Source organism: Lolium perenne, chromosome 1 (assembly GCF_019359855.2).
Source record: "Lolium perenne isolate Kyuss_39 chromosome 1, Kyuss_2.0, whole genome shotgun sequence".
Taxonomy (NCBI): Eukaryota; Viridiplantae; Streptophyta; class Magnoliopsida; order Poales; family Poaceae; genus Lolium; species Lolium perenne.
In genome coordinates this window covers 201166716-201188871 of record NC_067244.2, presented here as the reverse complement: position 1 = coordinate 201188871, position 22156 = coordinate 201166716, and the positions used below count along the sequence as shown (strand labels likewise).

Here is a 22156-nt window from a genome sequence, read left to right as displayed (position 1 = left end):
TTTCACTAGTGGACACTCTCAACATTGATCACATAACAGAATAGATAAATGCATACTCTACACTCTCTTGTTGGATGATGAACACTACTAATTGCGTAGGATTACACGAACCCTCAATGCCGGAGTTAACAAGCTCCACAATATTCAATGTTCATATTTAAATAACCTTAGAGTGCATGAAAGATCAACACGACTAAACCAAGTACTAACATAGCATGCACACTGTCACCTTCACGCTATGTAGGAGGAATAGATCACATCAATACCATCATAGCAATAGTTAACTTCATAATCTACAAGAGATCATAATCATAGCCTACGCCAAGTACTAACACGGATGCACACACTGTCACCATTACACCGTGCAGGAGGAATAAAACTACTTTAATAACATCACTAGAGTAGCACATAGATAAATTGTGATACAAAACACATTGCAATCATAAAGAGATATAAATAAGCACTTCACTATGCCATTCATAACAGTGAATAAGTATTCTGTGAAATATAGCCTAAGAGACCCACACGGTGCACACACTGTCACCTTTACACACGTGGGACAAGGAGTCTCCGGAGATCACATAAGTAAAATTCACTTGACTAGCATAACGACATCTAGATTACAAGCATCATCATATGAATCTCAATCATGTAAGGCAGCTCATGAGATTATTGTATTGAAGTACATAGGAGAGAGATGAACCACATAGCTACCGGTATAGCCCCGAGCCTCGATGGAGAACTACTCCCTCCTCATGGGAGACAGCAGCGGTGATGAAGATGGCGGTGGAGATGGCAGCGGTGTCGATGGAGAAGCCTTCCGGGGGCACTTCCCCGTCCCGGCGGCGTGCCGGAACAGAGACTCCTGTCCCCCAGATCTTGGCTTCGCGATGGCGGCGGCTCTGGATGGTTTCTCGTACCGTGGCTTTTCCGTCTCGAGGTTTTAGGTCTGGGACCTTTATATAGGCGAAGAGGCGGCGTCAGGAGGTCGAAGGGGCGACCACACTATAGGGGGGCGCGGGCCCCCCCTTGGCCGCGCCGGCCTAGGGTTTGGTGGGCCTGTGCCCCCTCTCTGGCGGTTCTCGGGTGTTCTGGATGCTTCTGGGCAAAATAGGAACCTGGGCGTTGATTTTGTCCGATTCCGAGAATATTTCTTTACTACGATTTCTGAAACCAAAAAACAGCAGAAAACAGCAACTGGCCCTTCGGCATCTCGTCAATAGGTTAGTTCCAGAAAATGCACGAATATGACATAAAGTGTGCATAAAACATGTAGATATCATCAATAATGTGGCATGGAACATAAGAAATTATCGATACGTCGGAGACGTATCACAAGGCCACCTTAGTATCCGCATGTGCAAAACTGTCTTGCACCCGTTGTATGCACTTGTTGATTCTATCACACCCGATCATCACGAGATGCTTCGAAACGACAAGTCTTGGCAACGGTGCTACTAAGGATGAACACTTTATTATCTTGAGATTTTAGTGAGGGATCATCTTATAATGCTACCGTCGCGATCTAAGCAAAATAAGATGCATAAAAGGATTAACATCACATGCAGTTCATATGTGATATGATATGGCCCTTTTGTCTTTGCGCCTTTGATCTTCATCTCCAAAGCACGGACATGATCTCCATCATCTTCGGGCATGATCTCCATCATCGTCGGCGTAGCGTCAAGGTCAATGGCGCCGTCTTCATGATTGTCCTCCATGTAGCAACTATTACAACTACTTTGAAATACTACTCAACATGAAATTTAAAGACAACCATAAGGCTCCTGCCGGTTGCCACAATACAATAATGATCATCTCATACATATTCATCATCACATTATGGCCATATCACATCACCAAACCCTGCAAAAACAAGTTAGACGTCTCTAATTTGGTTTGCATATTTTACGTGGTTTAGGGTTTTCGAGAGAGATCTAATCTACCTACGAACATGAACCACAATGTTGATACTAATGTTTTCAATGAAGAGTAAATTGAATCTTCACTATAGTAGGAGAGACAGACACCCGCAAAGCCTCTTATGCAATACAAGTTGCATGTCGAACGAGGAACAAGTCTCATGAACGCGGTCATGTAAAGTTAGTCCGAGCCGCTTCATCCCACTATGCCACAAAGATGCAAAGTACTCAAACTAAAGATAACAAGAGCATCAACGCCCACAAAACCATTGTGTTCTACTCGTGCAACCATCTATGCATAGACACGGCTCTGATACCACTGTAGGATAACGTTGCATAGAAAACAAAAAAATTCCTACCGCGAACACGCAATCCAAGCCAAGATGCAATCTAGAAGACGGTAGCAACGAGGGGGTATCGAGTCTCACCCTTGAAGAGATTCCAAAGCCTACAAGAGGAGGCTCTTGTTGCTGCGGTAGACGTTCACTTGCCGCTTGCAAAAGCGCGTAGAAGATCTTGATCACGATCGGTTCCGGCGCCACGAACGGGCAGCACCTCCGTACTCGGTCACACGTTCGGTTGTTGATGAAGACGACGTCCACCTCCCGTTCCAGCGGGCAGCGGAAGTAGTAGCTCCTCTTGAATCCGACAGCACGATGGCGTGGTGTCGGTGGCGGTGGAGAACTCCGGCGGAGCTTCGCTAAAGCTACGCGGAAGATATGGAGGAGAGGGGGGCGGCTAGGGTTTGGGAGGGGGTGGCCGGCCTCAAGGGGGTGCGGCCAACTTGTGGCTTTGGTGTGGCCGGCCCCCTCCCCTATGCCCCTCATTATATAGGTGGAACCCCAAGTGTTGGTATCCAAGTCTTCGAATAAGACCCGAACCAAAAACCTTCCATATGGAGGGGAAACCTAGCCAAGCTAGGACTCCCACTTGAGGTGGGAGTTCCACCTCCCATATGGGGGGGTGGCCGGCCCCCTAAGGGGGAGTCCACTTGGGACTCCTCCCCCACTAGGGTTGGCCGGCCATGGAGGTGGAGTCCCATGTGGACTCCACCTTCCTTGGTGGTTCTTCCGGACTTTTCTAGAACCTTCTAGAACCTTCCATAGAACCTTCTGCGACATTTTAATTCACATAAAATGACATCCTATATATGAATCTTATTCTCCGGACCATTCTGGAACTCCTCGTGATGTCCGGGATCTCATCCGGGACTCCGAACAAATATTCGAACTCCATTCCATATTCAAGTACTACCCTTTCAACATCCAACTTTAAGTGTGTCACCCTACGGTTCGTGAACTATGCGGATATGGTTGAGTACTCACTCCGACCAGTAACCAATAGCGGGATCTGGAGATCCATAATGGCTCCCACATATTCAACGATGACTTTTAGTGATCGAATGAACCATTCACATACAATACCAATTCCCTTTGTCACGCGATATTTTACTTGTCCGAGGTTTGATCTTCGGTATCACTCTATACCTTGTTCAACCTCGTCTCCTGACAAGTACTCTTTACTCGTACCATGGTATGTGGTCTCTTATGAACTCATTCATATGCTTGCAAGACATTAGACGACATTCCACCGAGAGGGCCCAGAGTATATCTATCCGTCATCGGGATGGACAAATCCCACTGTTGATCCATATGCCTCAACTCATACTTTCCGGATACTTAATCCCACCTTTATAGCCACCCATTTACGTAGTGGTGTTTGGTGTAATCAAAGTACCTTTCCGGTATAAGTGATTTACATGATCTCATGGTCATAAGGACTAGGTAACTATGTATCGAAAGCTTATAGCAAATAACTTAATGACGAGATCTTATGCTACGCTTAATTGGGTGTGTCCATTACATCATTCATATAATGATATAACCTTGTTATTAATAACATCCAATGTTCATGATTATGAAACTAATCATCCATTAATCAACAAGCTAGTTTAAGAGGCATACTAGGGACTTCTTGTTGTCTACATATCACACATGTACTAATGTTTCGGTTAATACAATTATAGCATGATATATAAACATTTATCATAAACATAAAGATATAAATAATAACCACATTATTATTGCCTCTAGGGCATATCTCCTTCAGTCTCCCACTTGCACTAGAGTCAATAATCTAGATTACATTGTAATATACCTAACACCCATGGCATTCTGGTGTTGGTCATGCTTTGCCCTAGGGAGAGCTTTAGTCAACGGATCTGCTACATTCAGATCAGTGTGTACTTTGCAAATCTTTACTTCTCCATCTTCGATGTATTCGCGAATCGAGTGGTAACGCAGCTTGATATGCTTCAGCCTCTTGTGTGACCTTGGCTCTTGTGCATTGGCGATGGCACCCATGTTATCACAGTAAATGATTAATGGGTCCAATGCACTAGGAACCACACCGAGCTCTACAATGAACCTCCTCATCCATACCGCTTCTGATGAAGCCTCTGAAGCCGCTATGTACTCTGATTCTGTTGAAGACTTCGCCACCGTACACTGCTTCGAGCTTGCCCAGCTTACTGCAGCACCCAAGAGGGGGGCGCCGGCCATCTAAGGGGTGCGGCCACCTTGTGGTGTTGGAGTGGCCGGCCCCCTCCCCTTGGCCCTCATTATATAGGTGGAACACCCAAGAGTTGGTCTACAAGTCTTCGAATAAGACCCCAAACCAAAACCTTCCATATCACATGAAACCTACCCAAGCTAGGACTCCCACTAGAGGTGGGATTCCCACCTTCCCTTGGGAGGGGGTGGCCGGCCTCCTTGGTGGAGCCCAAGGTGGACTCCCCCCTCCTAGGGTTGGCCGGCCATGGGAGGTGGAGTCCCTCCGGGACTCCGCCTTCCTTAGTGATTTCTTCCGGACTTTTCTAGAACCTTCCGTAGAACCTTCCGGATCATTTTCAATCTTATAAAATGACTTCCTATATATGAATCTTATTCTCCGGACCATTCCGGAACTTCTCGTGATGTCCGGGATCTCATCCGGGACTCCGAACAAAACTTCGAACTCCATTCCATATTCAAGTTCTACCATTTCAACATCAAACCTTAAGTGTGTCACCCTACGGTTCGTGAACTATGCGGACATGGTTGAGTACTCTCTCCGTCCAATAACCAATAGCGGGATCTGGAGATCCATAATGGCTCCCACATATTCAACGATGACTTTAGTGATCGAATGAACCATTCACATACGATACCAATTCCCTTTGTCACGCGATATTTTACTTGTCCGAGGTTTGATCATCGGTATCACTCTATACCTTGTTCAACCTCGTCTCCTGACAAGTACTCTTTACTCGTACCGTGGTATGTGGTCTCTTATGAACTTATTCATATGCTTGCAAGACATTAGATGACATTCCACCGAGAGGGCCCAGAGTATATCTATCCGTCATCGGGATGGACAAATCCCACTGTTGATCCATATGCCTCAACTCATACTTTCCGGATACTTAATCCCACCTTTATAACCATCCATTTACGCAGTGGTGTTTGATGTAATCAAAGTACCTTTCCGGTATAAGTGATTTACATGATCTCAGGGTCATAAGGACTAGGTAACTATGTATCGAAAGCTTATAGCAAATAACTTAATGACGTGATCTTATGCTACGCTTAATTGGGTGTGTCCATTACATCATTCATACAATGATATAACCTTGTTATTAATAACATCCAATGTTCATGATTATGAAACTAATCATCCATTAATCAACAAGCTAGTTAAGAGGCATACTAGGGACTCTTTGTTGTTTACATATCACACATGTATCAATGTTTCGGTTAATACAATTATAGCATGGTATATAAACATTTATCATAAACATAAAGATATATAATAACCACTTTTATTATTGCCTCTTGGGCATATCTCCTTCAGTCTCCCACTTGCACTAGAGTCAATAATCTAGATTACATTGTAAGGTACCTAACACCCATGGCATTCTGGTGTTGGTCATGCTTTGCCCTAGGGAGAGCTTTAGTCAACGGATCTGCTACATTCAGATCAGTGTGTACTTTGCAAATTTTTACTTCTCCATCTTCGATGTACTCGCGAATCGAGTGGTAACGCAGCTTGATATGCTTCAGCCTCTTGTGTGACCTTGGTTCTTGTGCATTGGCGATGGCACCCATGTTGTCACAGTACATGACTAGTGGGTCCAATGCACTAGGAACCACACCGAGCTCTACAATGAACCTCTTCATCCATACCGCTTCTGATGAAGCCTCTGAAGCCGCTATGTACTCTGATTCTGTTGAAGACTTCGCCACCGTGCACTGCTTCGAGCTTGCCCGACATCGCAAAGCACCATTCAATATAAACACGTACCCGTGTGTGACTTAGAGTCATCAGGATCAGTGTTCCAACTTGCATCGGTGTAACCGCTTACAACGAGCTCTTGGTCACCTCCATAACAAAGAAACATATCCTTAGTTCTTTTCAAGTACTTCAGGATATTCTTGACCGCTGTCCAGTGTTCTATTTCTGGATCACTTTGATATCTGCTAGTCAAACTAACAACATGTGCTATATCCGGTCTAGTACATAGCATGACATACATGATAGATCCTACTGCCGAGGCATAGGGGATATTACTCATCCTTTCTCTTTCTTCTGCCGTAGCCGGTCCTTGAGTCTTACTCAAGACCTTGCCTGGTAACATAGGTAAGAACCCTTTCTTACTTTCGTCAATTCTAAACTTCTTTAGAATCTTGTCCAGGTATGTACTCTGTGATAGCCCTATTAGGCGTCTTGATCTATCTCTATAAATCTTGATGCCTAATATATACGATGCTTCATCAAGGTCTTTCATTGAAAAACTATTATTCAAATAACCTTTTACACTGCTTAATAGTTCTATATCATTCCCAATCAATAATATGTCATCTACATATAATATCAGGAATGCTACAGAGCTCCCACTCACTTTCTTGTAAATACATGCCTCTCCATGACACTGTATAAACCCGAAGTCTTTGATTACCTTATCAAAGCGTCGGTTCCAACTTCTTGATGCTTGCTTCAGTCCATAAATTGAACGCTGAAGTTTGCATACTTTGTCAGCATTTTTAGGATCGACAAAACCTTTGGGTCGTACCATATACAACTCTTCCTCAATGTCTCCATTAAGGAACGCCGTTTTGACATCCATCTGCCAAATCTCATAATCGAAAAATGCAGCTATTGCTAACAAAATCCTCACAGATTTTAGCTTCGCTACAGGTGAGAAAGTCTCATCGTAATCAACTCCTTGAATTTGTCGGAAACCCTTTGCGACAAGTCGAGCTTTATAGATAGTAATATTACCATCAGCATCTGTTTTTCTCTTGAAGATCCATTTATTCTCGACAGCCTTGCGGCTATCAGGTAAGTCTACCAAAGTCCATACTTTGTTATCATACATGGATCCCATTTCGGATTTCATGGCTTCTTGCCATTTGTTGGAATCTGGGCTCATCATTGTTTCTTCATACGTCGCAGGGTCCTCATCATTGTTGTCCACAATCATGACATTTAGACAAGGATCATACCAATCAGGAGTGATACGTTCCCTTGTCGATCTGCGAGGTTCAGTAGTTTCCTCGTTCGAAGTTTCATGATCATTATCATTAGCTTCCTCTATTGCCGGTGTAGGCGGTACATGTACAACTTCCGGTACGCGCAGGTGAGCCCATCTCGCAGGTGCAGTGAGCCACGAATTGGATGCAGGCTACCAAACGCACCCATAAGGGCGTGCAGTACAGATCGCGATCGCCGGGCGGCGCAGCCGTGCCGACGCCCAACACGGAACACGACGATATCTGTTCGGCATGGAGGTGATCTCCGGGGTGTTGTATGCCGACCTGGTCGGCACGGACCAGGCGCCGCACGCCCCCAGACGGATTTTTGGGCCGGCCCAACATTCCTTCTCCTATTTTTTGCTTTACTATTTTTTCTGTTCTATTTTTATTTTTATGTTTTGCAAAAGCTGATTCTTTTTAGATTCGATTTTTTGAAATCTAGAATATTAAATTTTGTTTTTTCTGAAATTTAAATATTTTCAAAATTTGAACATTTTTAAAATTTGAAATTTGATATTTTTTAAAAAAACTGTTTTAAATATGAACATTTTCTAAATTTGAACATTTTTCACTTTTGAACGGTTTTTAGATTTGAACAGTTCTCAAAGTCGAATGATTTTCAAATTTGAACATTTTTTAATTTAAACTTTTTCTCAATTTAATCATTTTTAAAAAAATTAAAAAATTCAAATCTGGAAAAATATAAACAAAACTGAAAACAGGAAAAAGAAACAGAAAAGCGAATAGAAAAAGGAAACCGGAATGGAAAACCAAACTACTACAGGCTAAACAGAAAAAATAGGCCTGATCTAAACCCAATCAAAGGGTGTGCGATGGTCGGTAGCCACCGATCTGGCCGGTGCATAGGTTTTCCCGTCTCTTGCTTCCTGGCTGTGGTCTGGTTTGGGCCAAAGGTGGGATGGATCCGCAGCAGAATATTAGCGGGCCGATCCAGGCGGGGCTCAAGTCCACGAGCGATGCTATCCATGTAACAGCCAGTTTTACTTTTCCGGCCCACGCGTTAACCCAAGGGCCCCACACGTGGTCCGGTCCAGACTCCAGACTCCAGAGCGCGCGAAAACCACTCCATTCCCGCCAACATCGCCCGCCTTCTCCCGCCAAAACGCGCCCCTGCTCGTCCCCAAATCCAAAACCCACCCGAGACCCAGCCGCCACACTCCCCACTCGCATCCCTCCTCTCCCCCTCCCGTCTCGCCTCCCATCTCCGTACCGGCGGCGGCGGCGCGGCGGCAGCCATGGACGTCAACGAGGAGGCCATGGCGGCGAACAAGCGCGCCTTCCTCGACTTCCTCGACCAAGACGTAAGCCCACCACCCTTCCCCCCCTTTCCCCCGCCGCCGCCTCGCCGGGATCCCGCATGACGTCTCCCCCCACCTTCCGCAGGTCGGCAAGGGCGTGTACATGCAGGCCGTGCGCGACATGGTCCAGAGCAAGCGCCACCGGCTCACCATCGGCATGGACGACCTGCGCAACCACAACCTCGACCTCGCCCGCCGGTACCTTCCCACCGCCATCCTCTGATTCCTCTCCTCCCCCGCTCATGGCCCACCGATTCGCCTGCTTGACGCGCGCCTCCCCTCGCATCTGTCTTGCAGGATCATACGGAGCCCCGGGGAGTTCATGCAGCCGGCGTCGGACGCGGTCACGGAGGTGGCCAGGAACCTGGACCCCAAGTTCCTCAAGGAAGGGGAGCGCGTCCTGGTGGGGTTCACCGGGCCGTTTGGATTCCACAGGGTCACGCCCAGGGACCTCATGTCCTCCTTCATCGGGACCATGGTCTGCGTCGAGGGCATCGTCACCAAATGTAATGGAACCCCTTTTTCTTGGCCATTATCTGCTCTCATGCCCTTCAGTTTTGTTTGCGATTCATCATGTTAATTTAGTAGTACTATTAAATTGTGGTCAGTTGTTTTAGCACTTCTTTTTGTCATATCCTAGCATTGCTCCTACTTGTGGAGAATAGATCTAGTGTTAGGTCAGGGCAAAGGAAAATAACACTGAAGAAAGAGATAAAATCTTGCTAGTATTAGCTGTAGAAGGCAGTATAAAGATGATGCTGAAATTGCAATGCTAAGCTTTCTCAGATACTTGATTTGTTCATTGAACACTTTTTTGCGGGTATTCATTGAACATATAATTTATGCTTGTGTTGTTAGTGCAACCAATTAAGCTGTGCATACGACAGTCTAAGTTGATAGCTGAATAGGTCTATTAAATTGTGGCCAGTAGTTTTAGAAATTTTCTGTCATATTCTACCATTGCTCTTACTTGTGGAGAATAGATCTGGTGTTTAAGTCATAGGGTAAAGGAAAATAACACTGAAAAAAGAGATAAAATGTTTGCTAGTTTTAGCTCTAAGGCAGTAGTATAAAGATGACGCATCAAATTGTGATGCTAAGCTTTCTCAGATACTTGATAAGTTCATTAAACATATAATTTATGTTAATTTAGCACTATTAAATTGTGGTCAGTAGTTTTAGAAATTTTCTGTCATATTCTAACATTGCTACTACTTGCGGAGAATAGATCCAGTGTTAGGTCAGGTGGAAGGAAAATAACACTAAAGGAGGAGATAAAATGTTGCTTGTTTTAGCTCTAAGTCAGTATAAGAAATGATGCTGAAATTGCGATGCTAAGCTTTCGCAGATACTACTTGATTAGCTCACTAAACATATAATTTATGCTTGTGGTGTCAGTGCAACAAATTAAGCTGTGCATACGACAGTCTAAGTTGATAGCTGAATAGGTCTATCAAAACCTTAGTTCTGTTTCAGCATCTTTACAATTCATGAACATTTGTCTTTCTTAAGGTAGTATGATATATCTTTTGTATACTACCTTTACTCCCCTGGGCTAATGTTTCTCAATTTCTCTAAAAATTCAGGCTCATTGGTGAGGCCAAAGGTTGTCAAGAGTGTTCACTACTGCCCTGCAACGAATGCTTTTCTCTCGCGTGAATACAGGGACATCACATCTTTTGTAGGCCTGCCAACTGGTTCTGTTTATCCAACTAGGGTATGTTCTTGTGTTCTACTTCCCATTCATTTCAATTTAATCAAGCCTCTTTCATCGTGTGGTTGTAATGCTAAATCTGGAACTCTTAGGATGAAAACGGCAATTTGTTGGTCACCGAGTATGGGATGTGTGAATACAAGGATCACCAGACCTTGTCCATGCAAGAGGTTCCTGAAAATGCTGCCCCTGGACAACTTCCAAGAAGTGTAGATGTTATTGTAGAAGATGATCTTGTAGATTGTTGCAAGCCAGGTGACCGTGTCTCAATCGTTGGTCTATACAAGGCTCTTCCAGGGAAAAGCAAGGGCAGTGTTAGTGGTGTCTTCAGGTTAGTTCAGCTCCGAGCCCTCACTTAAGCCGACTTGAAGTTATCATTTTTATGTGATCTCATGTGGTTTCCTATAACTATACCTACAGGACTGTCCTTATTGCAAATAATGTTTCACTTCTGAACAAAGAGGCAAATGCGCCTGTCTATACTCGGGAAGATCTGAAGCGGATGAAAGAAATTTCAAAGAGAAGTGACACATTTGACTTGCTTGGGAATTCACTTGCTCCTTCAATTTATGGCCATCTCTGGATAAAGAAGGCAGTTGTACTATTAATGCTTGGTGGTGTTGAGAAGAATCTGAAAAATGGAACTCACTTGAGAGGGTTAGTGTTAATACATTGGATCAGTGCTGCTCTTATATGATTTCATTGCTTGTAATGCTAATGATGTATTTTCCATATGCAGAGATATAAACATGATGATGGTGGGAGATCCTTCAGTTGCCAAGTCTCAGCTTCTGAGAGCTGTTATGAACATAGCCCCTTTGGCTATCTCAACTACTGGAAGGGGTTCATCTGGTGTTGGTTTGACTGCTGCTGTCACTTCTGACCAAGAGACTGGTAAGTTGCTGAAATTTATCCATATGCTAACGTTTGGTTTATGAAGTTCTAACCAAATGCTTTGGTCCAGGGGAAAGAAGGCTCGAGGCTGGTGCCATGGTTCTTGCTGATCGTGGTGTTGTGTGCATTGATGAGTTTGATAAGATGAACGATCAAGATCGAGTTGCTATACATGAAGTCATGGAACAGCAAACTGTGACAATTGCCAAGGCAGGAATACATGCATCGCTAAATGCAAGATGCAGTGTAATTGCTGCAGCAAATCCAATATATGGATCCGTAAGTTTTTACATATTCTCTTTTGTGCTGTGAGTGGTATCTGTGGGTAAAGTTTGTGTTTCTGATAATAATTTCTGGTTGCATGACAGTATGATCGTTCAATAACACCAACAAAGAACATTGGGCTTCCGGATTCACTGCTCTCTCGTTTTGATCTGCTCTTTATTGTTCTTGATCAAATGGATGCTGATATCGACCGTCAGATTTCAGAACATGTTGCACGGATGCATAGATACTGCGCTGATGATGGAGGTAATTTGTGGTTTACATGCCAATGAGATTTATGCCCAACTCCTATGCTAAACAAACTTGTGAACTGCAGGATCAAGGTCTCTTGATAAAGCAGGATATGCTGTGGAGGAAGAAGATGGTGATGCTAATGCAGCCATATTTGTTAAATATGATAGAATGCTCCATGGACAGGATAGAAGGCGAGGCAAGAAGGCCAAACAGGACAGGCTGACTATCAAATTCCTGAAGAAATATATACACTATGCAAAGAACCTTATTCAGCCAAAGCTCACTGATGAGGTAACATTGCATATGAAATGAGATAATCTTCTTCTTAGTCTATCAGCTTCTTTGGTTATTAGTAATGTGTATTGTAGCAGTACCCACTAGGCACTGTTGACCATTCAGTACAATATCTGGTTACTATTATGCTGTTGCCTGCATGCTGCTTTTCTTTCTTCCAAAACTCGTCTTTTGGTGGTTTTTTCCATTTCAGGAGACAATTATTTTATATGTTGCAGGCATTGGATATTGAATATCTAAAGTTTGTTGGTCTTGCAGGCATCTGATCACATTGCAACTTCATATGCTGAGCTCAGAGATGGTAGTGCAAATGCAAAGGTGAGCATGTGACCTTTCTTGCTTATGGTATGTGATTGTTGTTGTCACTGCCTCATCCTAATGTTTTATAGGCTGGTGGAGGTACGCTTCCAATTACAGCAAGGACATTGGAAACAATGATCCGTCTATCTACTGCCCACGCAAAGATGAAACTGAGACACGAGGTACTATGCTCCATATTTTTAATCCAATTATCAAAGCAAGTTACCTGCAACAACTATCTACATGACATGAGCCATACTACTTTATGATGCTTGTCTGAGAAATCATGCTACTGTCATTGTTCTATTTTCGGAGATAGTTGTATTTATTACTTGAAGCAGGTGCAGAACACTTTTTCTTCAGAAAATCTAATGCCATGACATGTATTTTGTTGCAGGTTCTGAAAATTGATGTTGAGGCTGCATTGCAAGTTCTGAATTTTGCAATATTCCACAAGGAACTGACTGATATGGAAGATCGTGAACAGAAAGAGATGGAGAAACAACAAGCTGAAAATGAAGCAGCTGCAGGTGCTGATAATGCAGATGGGCATGGAGATGCTAGTGGCAATGGAGACGAGAATGGAGGGTAAGTTTATGGCGTTATGCATAGTGTTAAGTGTTCTATTTTTTTATTAAGAATTGTCTCACCAACAACGGTATCCAATTTGTGCATTTGATTTCCTTTTTTAATTAAATTGGCTTCTCTCCATTGGACTCCCCCAGAAAACAGTATGTTTCTATTTAAGTATGCTCGTGAGAATGTGAGTTTTTTGTTAGAGAATTTAACTCCAATCCATTTTGATTTTTGGAAGCAAAGAGTGTCAAATAGAGATAACTTATGATACATTAGGGATTTTTTTTCCACCGAGATGCAAAGCAATCAGAACATGAATCCACTTTACAGAGCTTTAGTTTTCAAAGTTCTATTGCTTTATAAAGAACATTTCATTGAATACTTACAAATAGAATTACAAGCACCACCAATCAATTGCTTGGCACAAAAGTTAGTGTACCTTGCACGGATTAAATACAGTTAGCTTTTTTTTGAGAGGTTTAAATACATTTAGCTAGGTGTGCAAGCTCATGGAAGCACTCTACGGATTCACTGCAAATCAAATAAGACCACAAATTGTTGTTTCCAGCTTGTCTTAAATACTGTATGCTCATTTGTTTGTTCTGCACTATTCCCAGCACTGGTAATGACCCAATGGATGTTGATGGAAGCAATGCATCAAAGGATCACGATGTTTCTTCACAGAGGTAACTGCACCACCTGAAATTTGTATAATTCAGAAGTTCCATCTTTGTTTCTTGCAGTTGATTTATTTTGCCTCCCTTGTGATTTTGTAATCTCCAGAATTGAAGCATTTGAGGCGATTCTTGGACAGCATGTGTTGGCAAACCATGTTGATCAGATGTCCATTGATGAAGTTGAGCAAACAGTCAATAGGGATGCAGCTGCACCTTACACTAGAGGCCAAGTAGAGTTCATCTTGGAGGTATTAAAAAAAGGCCGATTTTAATTCAGGATGTCCTCATTGAGTTAATCAATATACATTGCCTTTTTAATATTTGTCTTGCTAACATTAATTTCCCTGTGTTTTCAGAGGATGCAAGATGCAAACAGGATAATGATTCGAGATGGCATTGTCCGCATCATCTAACTGCAGCATGATTTGGCATTGGACAAGCTGCTTGTGATATGCGTTGTCCTGATCTATTATGTAAATCTTCTCCAGTTTGTCTGAATTCCTGGAGAGATTTAGTGGGAACTCTGTATTGGTAGCCAGCTGTCTGTTCGTGTACTCTGTGTATCTTAATTCCTATCAGTGAGGTTTAAATTGATGGCAATTTTTATTCATGTAATGTACTGTAATTTTCTGACCTAGTGATATTTTTAGTCCCTGATTGTCTGATTTACAAGGTTGAATTCTGCTATATTCCTTGCACCAACATATAACATTTAATGTTAGCAAGAAATGGCTTGATTTGATACGGTTGGTTTAATAATGGTACACTTGTTCCTGTAACGATCAGCATCTCCTGGTTGTTACAGAGCATGGAATAATATGAACTTTCAACTAGTTCTCAAATCACAAGAGCGTCCTAGATGCATATAAAGAAATATACTCCTGTTACATAGTTGTACTAAATCAGTGACAACTAGTAATATGGAACTGATGGAGTATTTCTTTAGAACAACAAAAACTTCCAGAAATTAAGTGGGTTGATCATTACACTGAAATCAAAGCATTGTTCGCTCAGCAGAGATGACAATATAAAAAGGCACCATCTCTGTACTCAAGCTTCACAATTTTACAAAAATGGGAATCACTCTAAACTTCCTTTTCCAAAAATGAGAACTACAAATAGTTTTCCTGGTCTACGAGGATATATTAAAAGGAACTACAAGCAAATTTGGTTCCAGGTACCATGATGGAGCCTACAATGCCTTCCATACTTTGCATTCAATAGCGATTTCTGTTGGGTTATTATGGCAGTGGTGGGGAAAGCATTTGCAGCTAATCTTCTAACCGTCGTGGTGGGAGTGGTGGCAGCGATGACGGTTGCGGCTGCTGCTCTGCATCCTGAGGTAGCTGTGTCTGCTGGCGAACATCACCATGCCATGCCCAAACAATATCCTTAAGCGATGGCCTAATGTCCTCTTTCAACAGTTTTTGGTACTCCAAGGTGTCACCATTGGTTTTCGTCAACTCGACTAGGAGAAACGACGGCGCAACCTCAAAGATTTCTGCATCAAACGCAAGAACACCCTTCTTTCCTTCTTTCCCTGTGGTCAATTTCAGAAATCCATCCTCTTTCTTTGTAACTTTAAGTTTCATGCGTTTGGCCAGTTCTTTAAGCCTCACAAGCACGGTTGCTGGCGGCTGCTTGGAAGTAAACCGAGCCTCCCTTTGGCTATATCTTTCGTCAAACAAACCAGACAGGTCAAATCCGCTAGAGAGGGAAATAATGTCAAATGCGTTCATGTTTGTCAGGCTCAATGTTCCGTCGGAACTGTTGCAAATCCTATCTAACGATTGAATCTTATGTGCTGTTATCTCATTCGGCTTCTTGTACCAAGCACTTCTCTTTACTCTTGCGATGGACATTCTAGTATTAGGATCAGGATCAAGGATTCCCTGAAGGAGTTCCTTTAGCTCAGCAGAGAAAAAACGAGGGCATTTGTACTCAGCTTTTGCAATCTTCCTATACAACTCAATAAGATTTCTTTCGTGGAAAGGAAGATAACTGGCTGCAAGAACAAACAGAATTACCCCACAAGACCATACATCTGCCTTTGCACCACTGTACCCTTTCCTGCTGAGCACTTCAGGAGCAACATAAGCGGGAGTTCCACATGCGGTGTGGAGCAGACCATCTTGCCACTTTGACTCGGTTAGCGCACTTAAACCAAAATCAGAGACCCTAAGGGTTTCATTCTCATCCATTAGTAGGTTTTCAGGCTTCAAGTCACGATGATAAACACCTCTACTGTGACAATAATCTACAGCAGAGATCAACTGATGGAAATATTTTCTTGCGCCGTCCTCGCTAAGCTTCCCTTTGGCTAATTTGTTGAAAAGCTCACCACCTTTAGCATACTCCAAAGCAAAGTAAATCTTGCTCCTGGTAGCCATTACCTCAAAAAGCTGCAGAACATTCGGATGCCTTACAATTCTCATTATCGAGATCTCCCTCTTTATCTGATCCATGAGACCAATCCTCAAGACCTTCTCCTTGTCGATCATTTTTATGGCGACGGACTGACCATTGGTTAGATTGCGAGCGTAGTATACCTTCGCAAAGGTGCCTTGTCCTAACTGTCTCCCGATTTCATACCGTTCCATCAAAATACTCCTCTCTTCCATGATGGTCTAACTCCCCTTTGCACAAACCCTGAATTTTTATGATGGTCTAACTACAGACTGTCACTGAGTTACTGAAACGGAGAGGAAAATTAGCAGCCATCACTGAGACCATTGCCAAGAAAGACATAGCCCCCCTCTCTGTCGTCCTTCTAAAATGGGAACACATAGGAGTGGAGTGGAATGGGACCAGTATGCAGCCCTCTCATGAAAACTGAAGAAATGAACCTTGATGAAGCTGTATTTTTTTGCACTAGATAATTGACTCTTGCAATACAAGCACGTCTGAATCACTTTGAGCACCGGCCTGACAAAATCTATCTGCGAAATCAGTAACTAGATCAGAACACATGTATAATATTTTTTGAGGAAATGTACAACATATACGTGGCAATTCTACAATGATTCGGATAATTAAGATAGCATGTCTACACTCCTATGTATTTTGTGAATCGAACATCCATCCAACTCACATCCCGTCTATCTAGCAGGGCAAACTCTGAAATCTGAAATGTGAACATCGGGAGATTAAACAGCACTGCCGAAATTCGCAGGATATCAGGGATCCGCAGGCAAGATTTACCACGCAACGTACTGGCCTAGGACGCAACGAAAATTCACATACAAGTATGATACACACACCACCACCATTGCGCAGTCGAATGTGGAACAAGGAGGTCCAGGGCAGATCGATCGAAACCGAGAACCGCATCACAATTCGTGATCAAGTTTGATAACCTCACCTGGTCGGAAGAGACGTGAAGAACTGAATCCCCAGGACCTCCCCAAACGGATCGATCCGACAGGATTAGACCGCGACGCAGGCGGAGGACATCGGCGATTCCTGTGGTGGCATTACACGGCGGTTCGCTGGCTGGCTGGCTTGCGCGCGGCGGAGGAGGCTGGCTGGGCTTGCTTCGGCTCCTCTCCCTCCTCCTCCTACCTGTGGTTGAGCGGTCGACACGCTGCGGTAGGCAGGCAGGGCGCGGCGATGTGGGGACGGCCGTTTTGTTTTCCTCTTTTGCCCTCGTCTCCAGAGAATTTGTGTTGCAAAATTGCGGGCCCGGGAGTCCATGGGCTTCTTCCCCAGCTCCACTGGCCCAACATGTCTATATGGCTCCCCCCCAGAAAAAGAACATGTCCATATGGATTTGGTTTCAGATAAAAAAAAAGGGTCTAAATAGTGACATGTGATTCCCCAAATCCTAAAAAAAACTGATTACATAAAAATATTTATATGTGGATTTAACATGAAGAAAAGTACCCGCAAAAAACTTTACTTCTATAGCTTTTATCACATAGTCATAAAAAATACTAACGCATTGGACCTTTGGGGACACGACTGTTTTCATAAAACTCGTCATTGTAACTTTACGATAAAGTTTTATTTTTTCCGGTGGTGCAATGGGATTTGTTGCCGGCGGAACAACCTAGATGTTTCTAAAAATTTCTATTTTAGATGGTCTTGGGTTTTATTAGTTGGTGCAGGAAAACACTTGGCGAATGTAACCGGCAAGAACCTGTTGGTTTCGTTCATGAAAATGGAGCCGAGGGAGGGGGGGGGGGGGGGGGGGAGCCCCTGTTGATCTAAACAAATATATGTATGTCCGACACTAGAAACCACAAATACAGCTCAAGCTATATTATGTAGCTCTTTTTTGAAAAAAATTAAAGATGCTACTTTCAAGGTTTAAAAAAAAAAACTGAGAAAAATTCTAGGTGTAGACATGTTGTGTTCTACCAACGTGCAAAATTTCAACTCAAAATGCCTTATAATTGTGGCTGTGCAAAAATGATAAAACCCGACATCTATAATAGTGAGCATTACAAACTTTCAAAATCTCAAAATCTTTCAGGTTCTGCCATTTTTGTGCAGCACTGAATATAAGGTATGTCGAGTTGAAGTTTTTCCCGTTGACATAACACAACATTGTGTACATCTATAATTTTTCTGATTTTTTAAAAACTTCAAAATTAAAATACCATTTTTATTTTATTTTTAAAAAAAGTAACATGCAGCTCGTCCTACAAAAATTCACACTCTGTAGGACACATAAATTCAGATAAAAGAGTGTAACTTACAGCTGAAGATCCAAATCGTCATCTCGTTAAGCTGACTAGTTTTTTGGTGGTGTCATTTGGCTAAATATGTTTGTTGTAGTTTGTCGTTTCAGGATATGCACTCTTCGGCATATGTTGTAAGATATGATTGCACGGCTCAGTATATCAGTGTGGATTTTTGTAGTGCAGTGTGGGCGCTTGCATCATATATACCTATATAGCGTTGGCCCCTTGCGATACATGACGGGGGAAAAAAACCATGTAGTACTAGAAACACTGTACAATCGCGCTGTTGATGCATCTCGTCGTCTTCCCCATCAAGCATATCAGATCATGAACATGCTACGTGCACTGTTGAGGCGTTCGATCGATGGATGCGCGACCCCTCAACAGCAACAAAAGAAAAAGTGTTGATGGACGGATCGATGAGAGGCGACGGCACCAAATTCCACAACGAGGCAAAAAAGAACGTCGCAAGGAAATGCATGTAGTAGTATACAGTAGATTTTTTTGAGAATTGTACTCTAGAAGGGACTTAGTATAGGTTTTGCTGCACAAGAATAAATGACGCGCACGAGAATCATGCGAGATTGAGAAGAAGAAAATCATGCCGAGGGGAGGTGCCTGGGGAAGCTGCTTTCCCTGACTGCGCCACCGCCCTCTAGCAGGTCGAGTTCAGGGCGCCGGCCGGCTCTGCGGCGCGCACCACGTCCACACGTACTCCAGTGGCCAGTGCACGGCGGCAGCACCGTCCACGGCCACGCATGCAGGCCGGCCAGGCCCTGCGCCTGCCGCGGTAGCCCACCACGTGCGCGTGGCCTGGCGTCAGTCCGTCACCCCCATGTCTGTCGCTGTCTCCCGGTACGGCAAGCACGTACGTAGGCGGGAGCGGCGCGCGCGCGCGGCGGAGGCGGCGCTCCTTCTTCTTGCCGGCCGGTGCGCGCGCCCTGCCTGTAGTAGGTGGGCGGCGAGGGGGCGTCACGGCATGTAGAGGCGGTCGCGGCACTTGCAGCGCCACGCCACCGGGTAGTACTCCGTGGTGACCAGCACGCCCGGCGGCACGGACACGTGCACGGGCGAGCACGGGCTGCAGCTGCCGCACTTGGACGTGCACCGCGGCGGGTGCGACCCTGGGCCGCCGGAAAGCAGCCGACGCCCGCCGGCGCCGTTGTAGTAGTGACCGATGTCCTGCAGCTGCACATCAAGAAACATAAGTTAGTTCAACGAGTGAATATCGTATCTGCGTAATCAATCACACGCGCGCGTACGTGCGTGCGCGTGTGGTCCGCGCTGTGTCAATATGAAAAGTGTACGGGCAGCGACGTATGTATGGTCGGGACGGGCCACGGGGTCCCCGGCGCCGTGGAAGGGCTGTCGGAATCTAGGTGCGCCGTACGCCGCGGCGAGCTGGCCGGTAGTCCTTGTTCGCTCATGACGGACCAGCGGCTCGGCGAGAGCGACGCGACCTTGGGTCGTTACGCGCCGGTCCTAGGTAATAACCGAGGTCGCCATCTCCGGCCGCGCCCTTAATTTCGACGCAGCTAGATGGATTAATGCGCAACTCGCTGTCCTCAGATGCATCGGCTGAGCCTGAGGCCAAACTTGAAAGCTTGCAATATCTAGCTAGCATGGCATCTTCTGCTTGCCTTGGCAGCCACAAATGTGAGACATGCATATCATGGTGGCTTGCTCGCATGCATGAACGGGGTCGATCGATCGGGGAAGCTAGAGGGAAAAACAACTCTACAACTTAGCTAAGCACAAAGAACACACACGAACATACATCGGTGCTGGGACTGACCGGATCATGACCGGCGTGGTGGGTCGCTGCTCCTGCCATCTTCCCGGAATCTGTTCAACGAAAGGAAACTGAAACCAGTTAGCTAACAGCATCTCGTAGTACCATATCTCAGGCAGTAGGCTTAGAAACGGAGAGTGAAGCACTACAGCACACTCAATCTCGGTTTAATAAAAAGAAGTACACATAAGTCCATAGTAGCGCAGTAGGCTTAGAAACGGAGAGTGAAGCACTACAGCATACCCAATATCGGTTTAATAAAAAGTACACATAAGTCCATAGTAGCTTAACACATGAAACTTTCTACATGTTCTCTTCTCCTAGATCTGCAAACTGAGCTGGCCATTAAGCTGCTCAGTCTGTCATAAAGGTGAGGAAAGCAAGAAAGAACACCGAAAACAAGAAACATACTTCCACGAAAAGACGCAGGAGCAAGACGATTAGATGAACAAATCTTAGCCAACATGTAGAACAAGGGAACACATCTGTGTGCTAGCTAGCTAGCTCTGCTCAACGCAGCGCTTGCCTTGCTTACCTGAACGGAGCGCGCCATTGTCCCAGAGCTCGACGAGGAAGAAGCAGCCGCAGCAGAGGGAGCCGACGAGGAGCAGCCTGAGCATGGAGCCGCCGTCGCACCCCGGCCGCCGGCTCCCCGTGGGCGGCGGCATTACCAGATGGACCCGCTCTTCACTCCAGCAACCACCTTCACTTCACTTGGTCCGCGGAGAGCGTGGAGAGACCGCGCACTGCCCGTGGATGATGGAAGAAGCGAAGGGATCGGAGAAGCCAAAGCCAGAACTGCTAGCTGTGCGGTCCAGCGAGGAGCTCGATCTTTCTTGGTCCTAGCTTGGAGCGTCGGGACTGAACTGGGGAAGGAAAGAAGGGGGAGCGGAAGGCAAGGCCAAAACCCAACGCCGGGAGCTAGCTAGGGGAGGAAGAAGACGGGGGGACGAAGACGAAGTGTGGGTGTGGGGGTGCCGACCGCTGCTGCTCGCCGGCACTGTGCAAGCCGCATCAAAATCCCCCGTAAGCAACTGCGGTTATATATACCCGACTTGGCACGGCAGTCACCGGCCAGGCTACTCCTACCTGTAAGTATACCAACCCGCCGTAGCTAGCACGGGCACGGCCGGCCGGCCGGCCGGTTGCAAATTTAATATCGGCCGCGCACAAAGTACGGCGTACGCTCGGCGCGTTCACCTACACGTATATACCTGTACGGCTTTGCATCTTGGTGTGTGAGCAATACCAATACAGTGTGTTCACCTACAAGCATGCTACTTCTACGAGTGTATGGCACTGTGGTGTACGCCTCAATCTCTGGATACATGCCGGTAAAGGTCGGATGTGGATTTGCTTTGCATCGACGTGCAAAGGCCATCATGCATGCATGCTCTTTTCACTCGAGGGTGCAATGGCAAAAGGTAGCAGGAGCAATCTTTTTTCCTTGCTTCTTTTTGCCCGTGGCTTAGCCGCTTAAAGCTAATTGATAATTTATAATTTAGGCCATTATCCCACCGAGTATTCTTTAAAAGAGTATATTTGCTAACTGATCTGCTAAACTTTTAACTCCCTAAAAAATCTTCTTGCATACAAATCAATAGCAATCGAGAGAATAGTCATACTAAATCAATAGCATCTTCATACAAATAGTCATACTAAATCAACAACATATTTGCTTCTCTAAATAAAAGCCGTTTCTAATCGATCTCCTCAAATTAACTCCCAAAAAATGCTTTTTCGCGTATAAATCAATATCAATCCTTAGCATAGTCATATTAAATCAATAGCATAGTCATACAATCCATGGCACAACCATACAAATCAATTGCATAGGTCCATGTTACAGAGATCATATCATAAAAATAAATCGACTGCACTCTACCTTCTT

General features: G+C 44.6%; 3 protein-coding genes across 5 annotated transcripts; 1 reads left to right on the top strand and 2 right to left on the bottom strand.

Moving 5' to 3' along the window:
- The first annotated feature begins 8660 nt into the window (after positions 1 to 8660).
- LOC127319183 (DNA replication licensing factor MCM3 homolog 1) lies at positions 8661 to 14445 on the top strand. The gene is made up of 16 exons (XM_051349412.2): positions 8661 to 8817; positions 8900 to 9012; positions 9112 to 9320; positions 10401 to 10531; positions 10621 to 10859; positions 10949 to 11185; positions 11268 to 11422; positions 11493 to 11701; positions 11791 to 11953; positions 12024 to 12232; positions 12494 to 12553; positions 12625 to 12717; positions 12933 to 13123; positions 13729 to 13797; positions 13895 to 14036; positions 14145 to 14445. The coding sequence occupies exons 1-16, from the start codon at positions 8752 to 8754 to the stop codon at positions 14199 to 14201; spliced, it is 2343 nt and encodes a 780-aa protein (XP_051205372.1). The 5' UTR covers positions 8661 to 8751; the 3' UTR covers positions 14202 to 14445.
- Positions 14446 to 14710: 265 nt separating this feature from the next.
- On the bottom strand, positions 14711 to 17419 carry LOC127319158 (CBL-interacting protein kinase 28). 2 transcript variants are annotated; one of them, XM_051349375.2, is made up of 2 exons: positions 17150 to 17419; positions 14711 to 16727 (listed from the first exon to the last, which is right to left on the bottom strand). In XM_051349375.2, the coding sequence occupies exon 2, from the start codon at positions 16407 to 16409 to the stop codon at positions 15060 to 15062; it is 1350 nt and encodes a 449-aa protein (XP_051205335.1). In that variant the 5' UTR covers positions 16410 to 16727; positions 17150 to 17419; the 3' UTR covers positions 14711 to 15059. The 2 variants fall into 2 exon arrangements, with proteins under 2 accessions (XP_051205335.1, XP_051205341.1); XM_051349381.2 differs by having other exon boundaries at positions 14711 to 16723.
- A 1474-nt stretch (positions 17420 to 18893) lies between these two features.
- LOC127319175 (EPIDERMAL PATTERNING FACTOR-like protein 8) lies at positions 18894 to 21333 on the bottom strand. Of its 2 annotated transcripts, none has more exons than XM_051349390.2 (3): positions 20801 to 21333; positions 20251 to 20318; positions 18894 to 19661 (listed from the first exon to the last, which is right to left on the bottom strand). In XM_051349390.2, the coding sequence occupies exons 1-3, from the start codon at positions 20931 to 20933 to the stop codon at positions 19446 to 19448; spliced, it is 417 nt and encodes a 138-aa protein (XP_051205350.1). In that variant the 5' UTR covers positions 20934 to 21333; the 3' UTR covers positions 18894 to 19445. The 2 variants fall into 2 exon arrangements, with proteins under 2 accessions (XP_051205350.1, XP_051205357.1); XM_051349397.2 differs by having other exon boundaries at positions 20269 to 20318; positions 20801 to 21330.
- Positions 21334 to 22156: the final 823 nt, after the last annotated feature.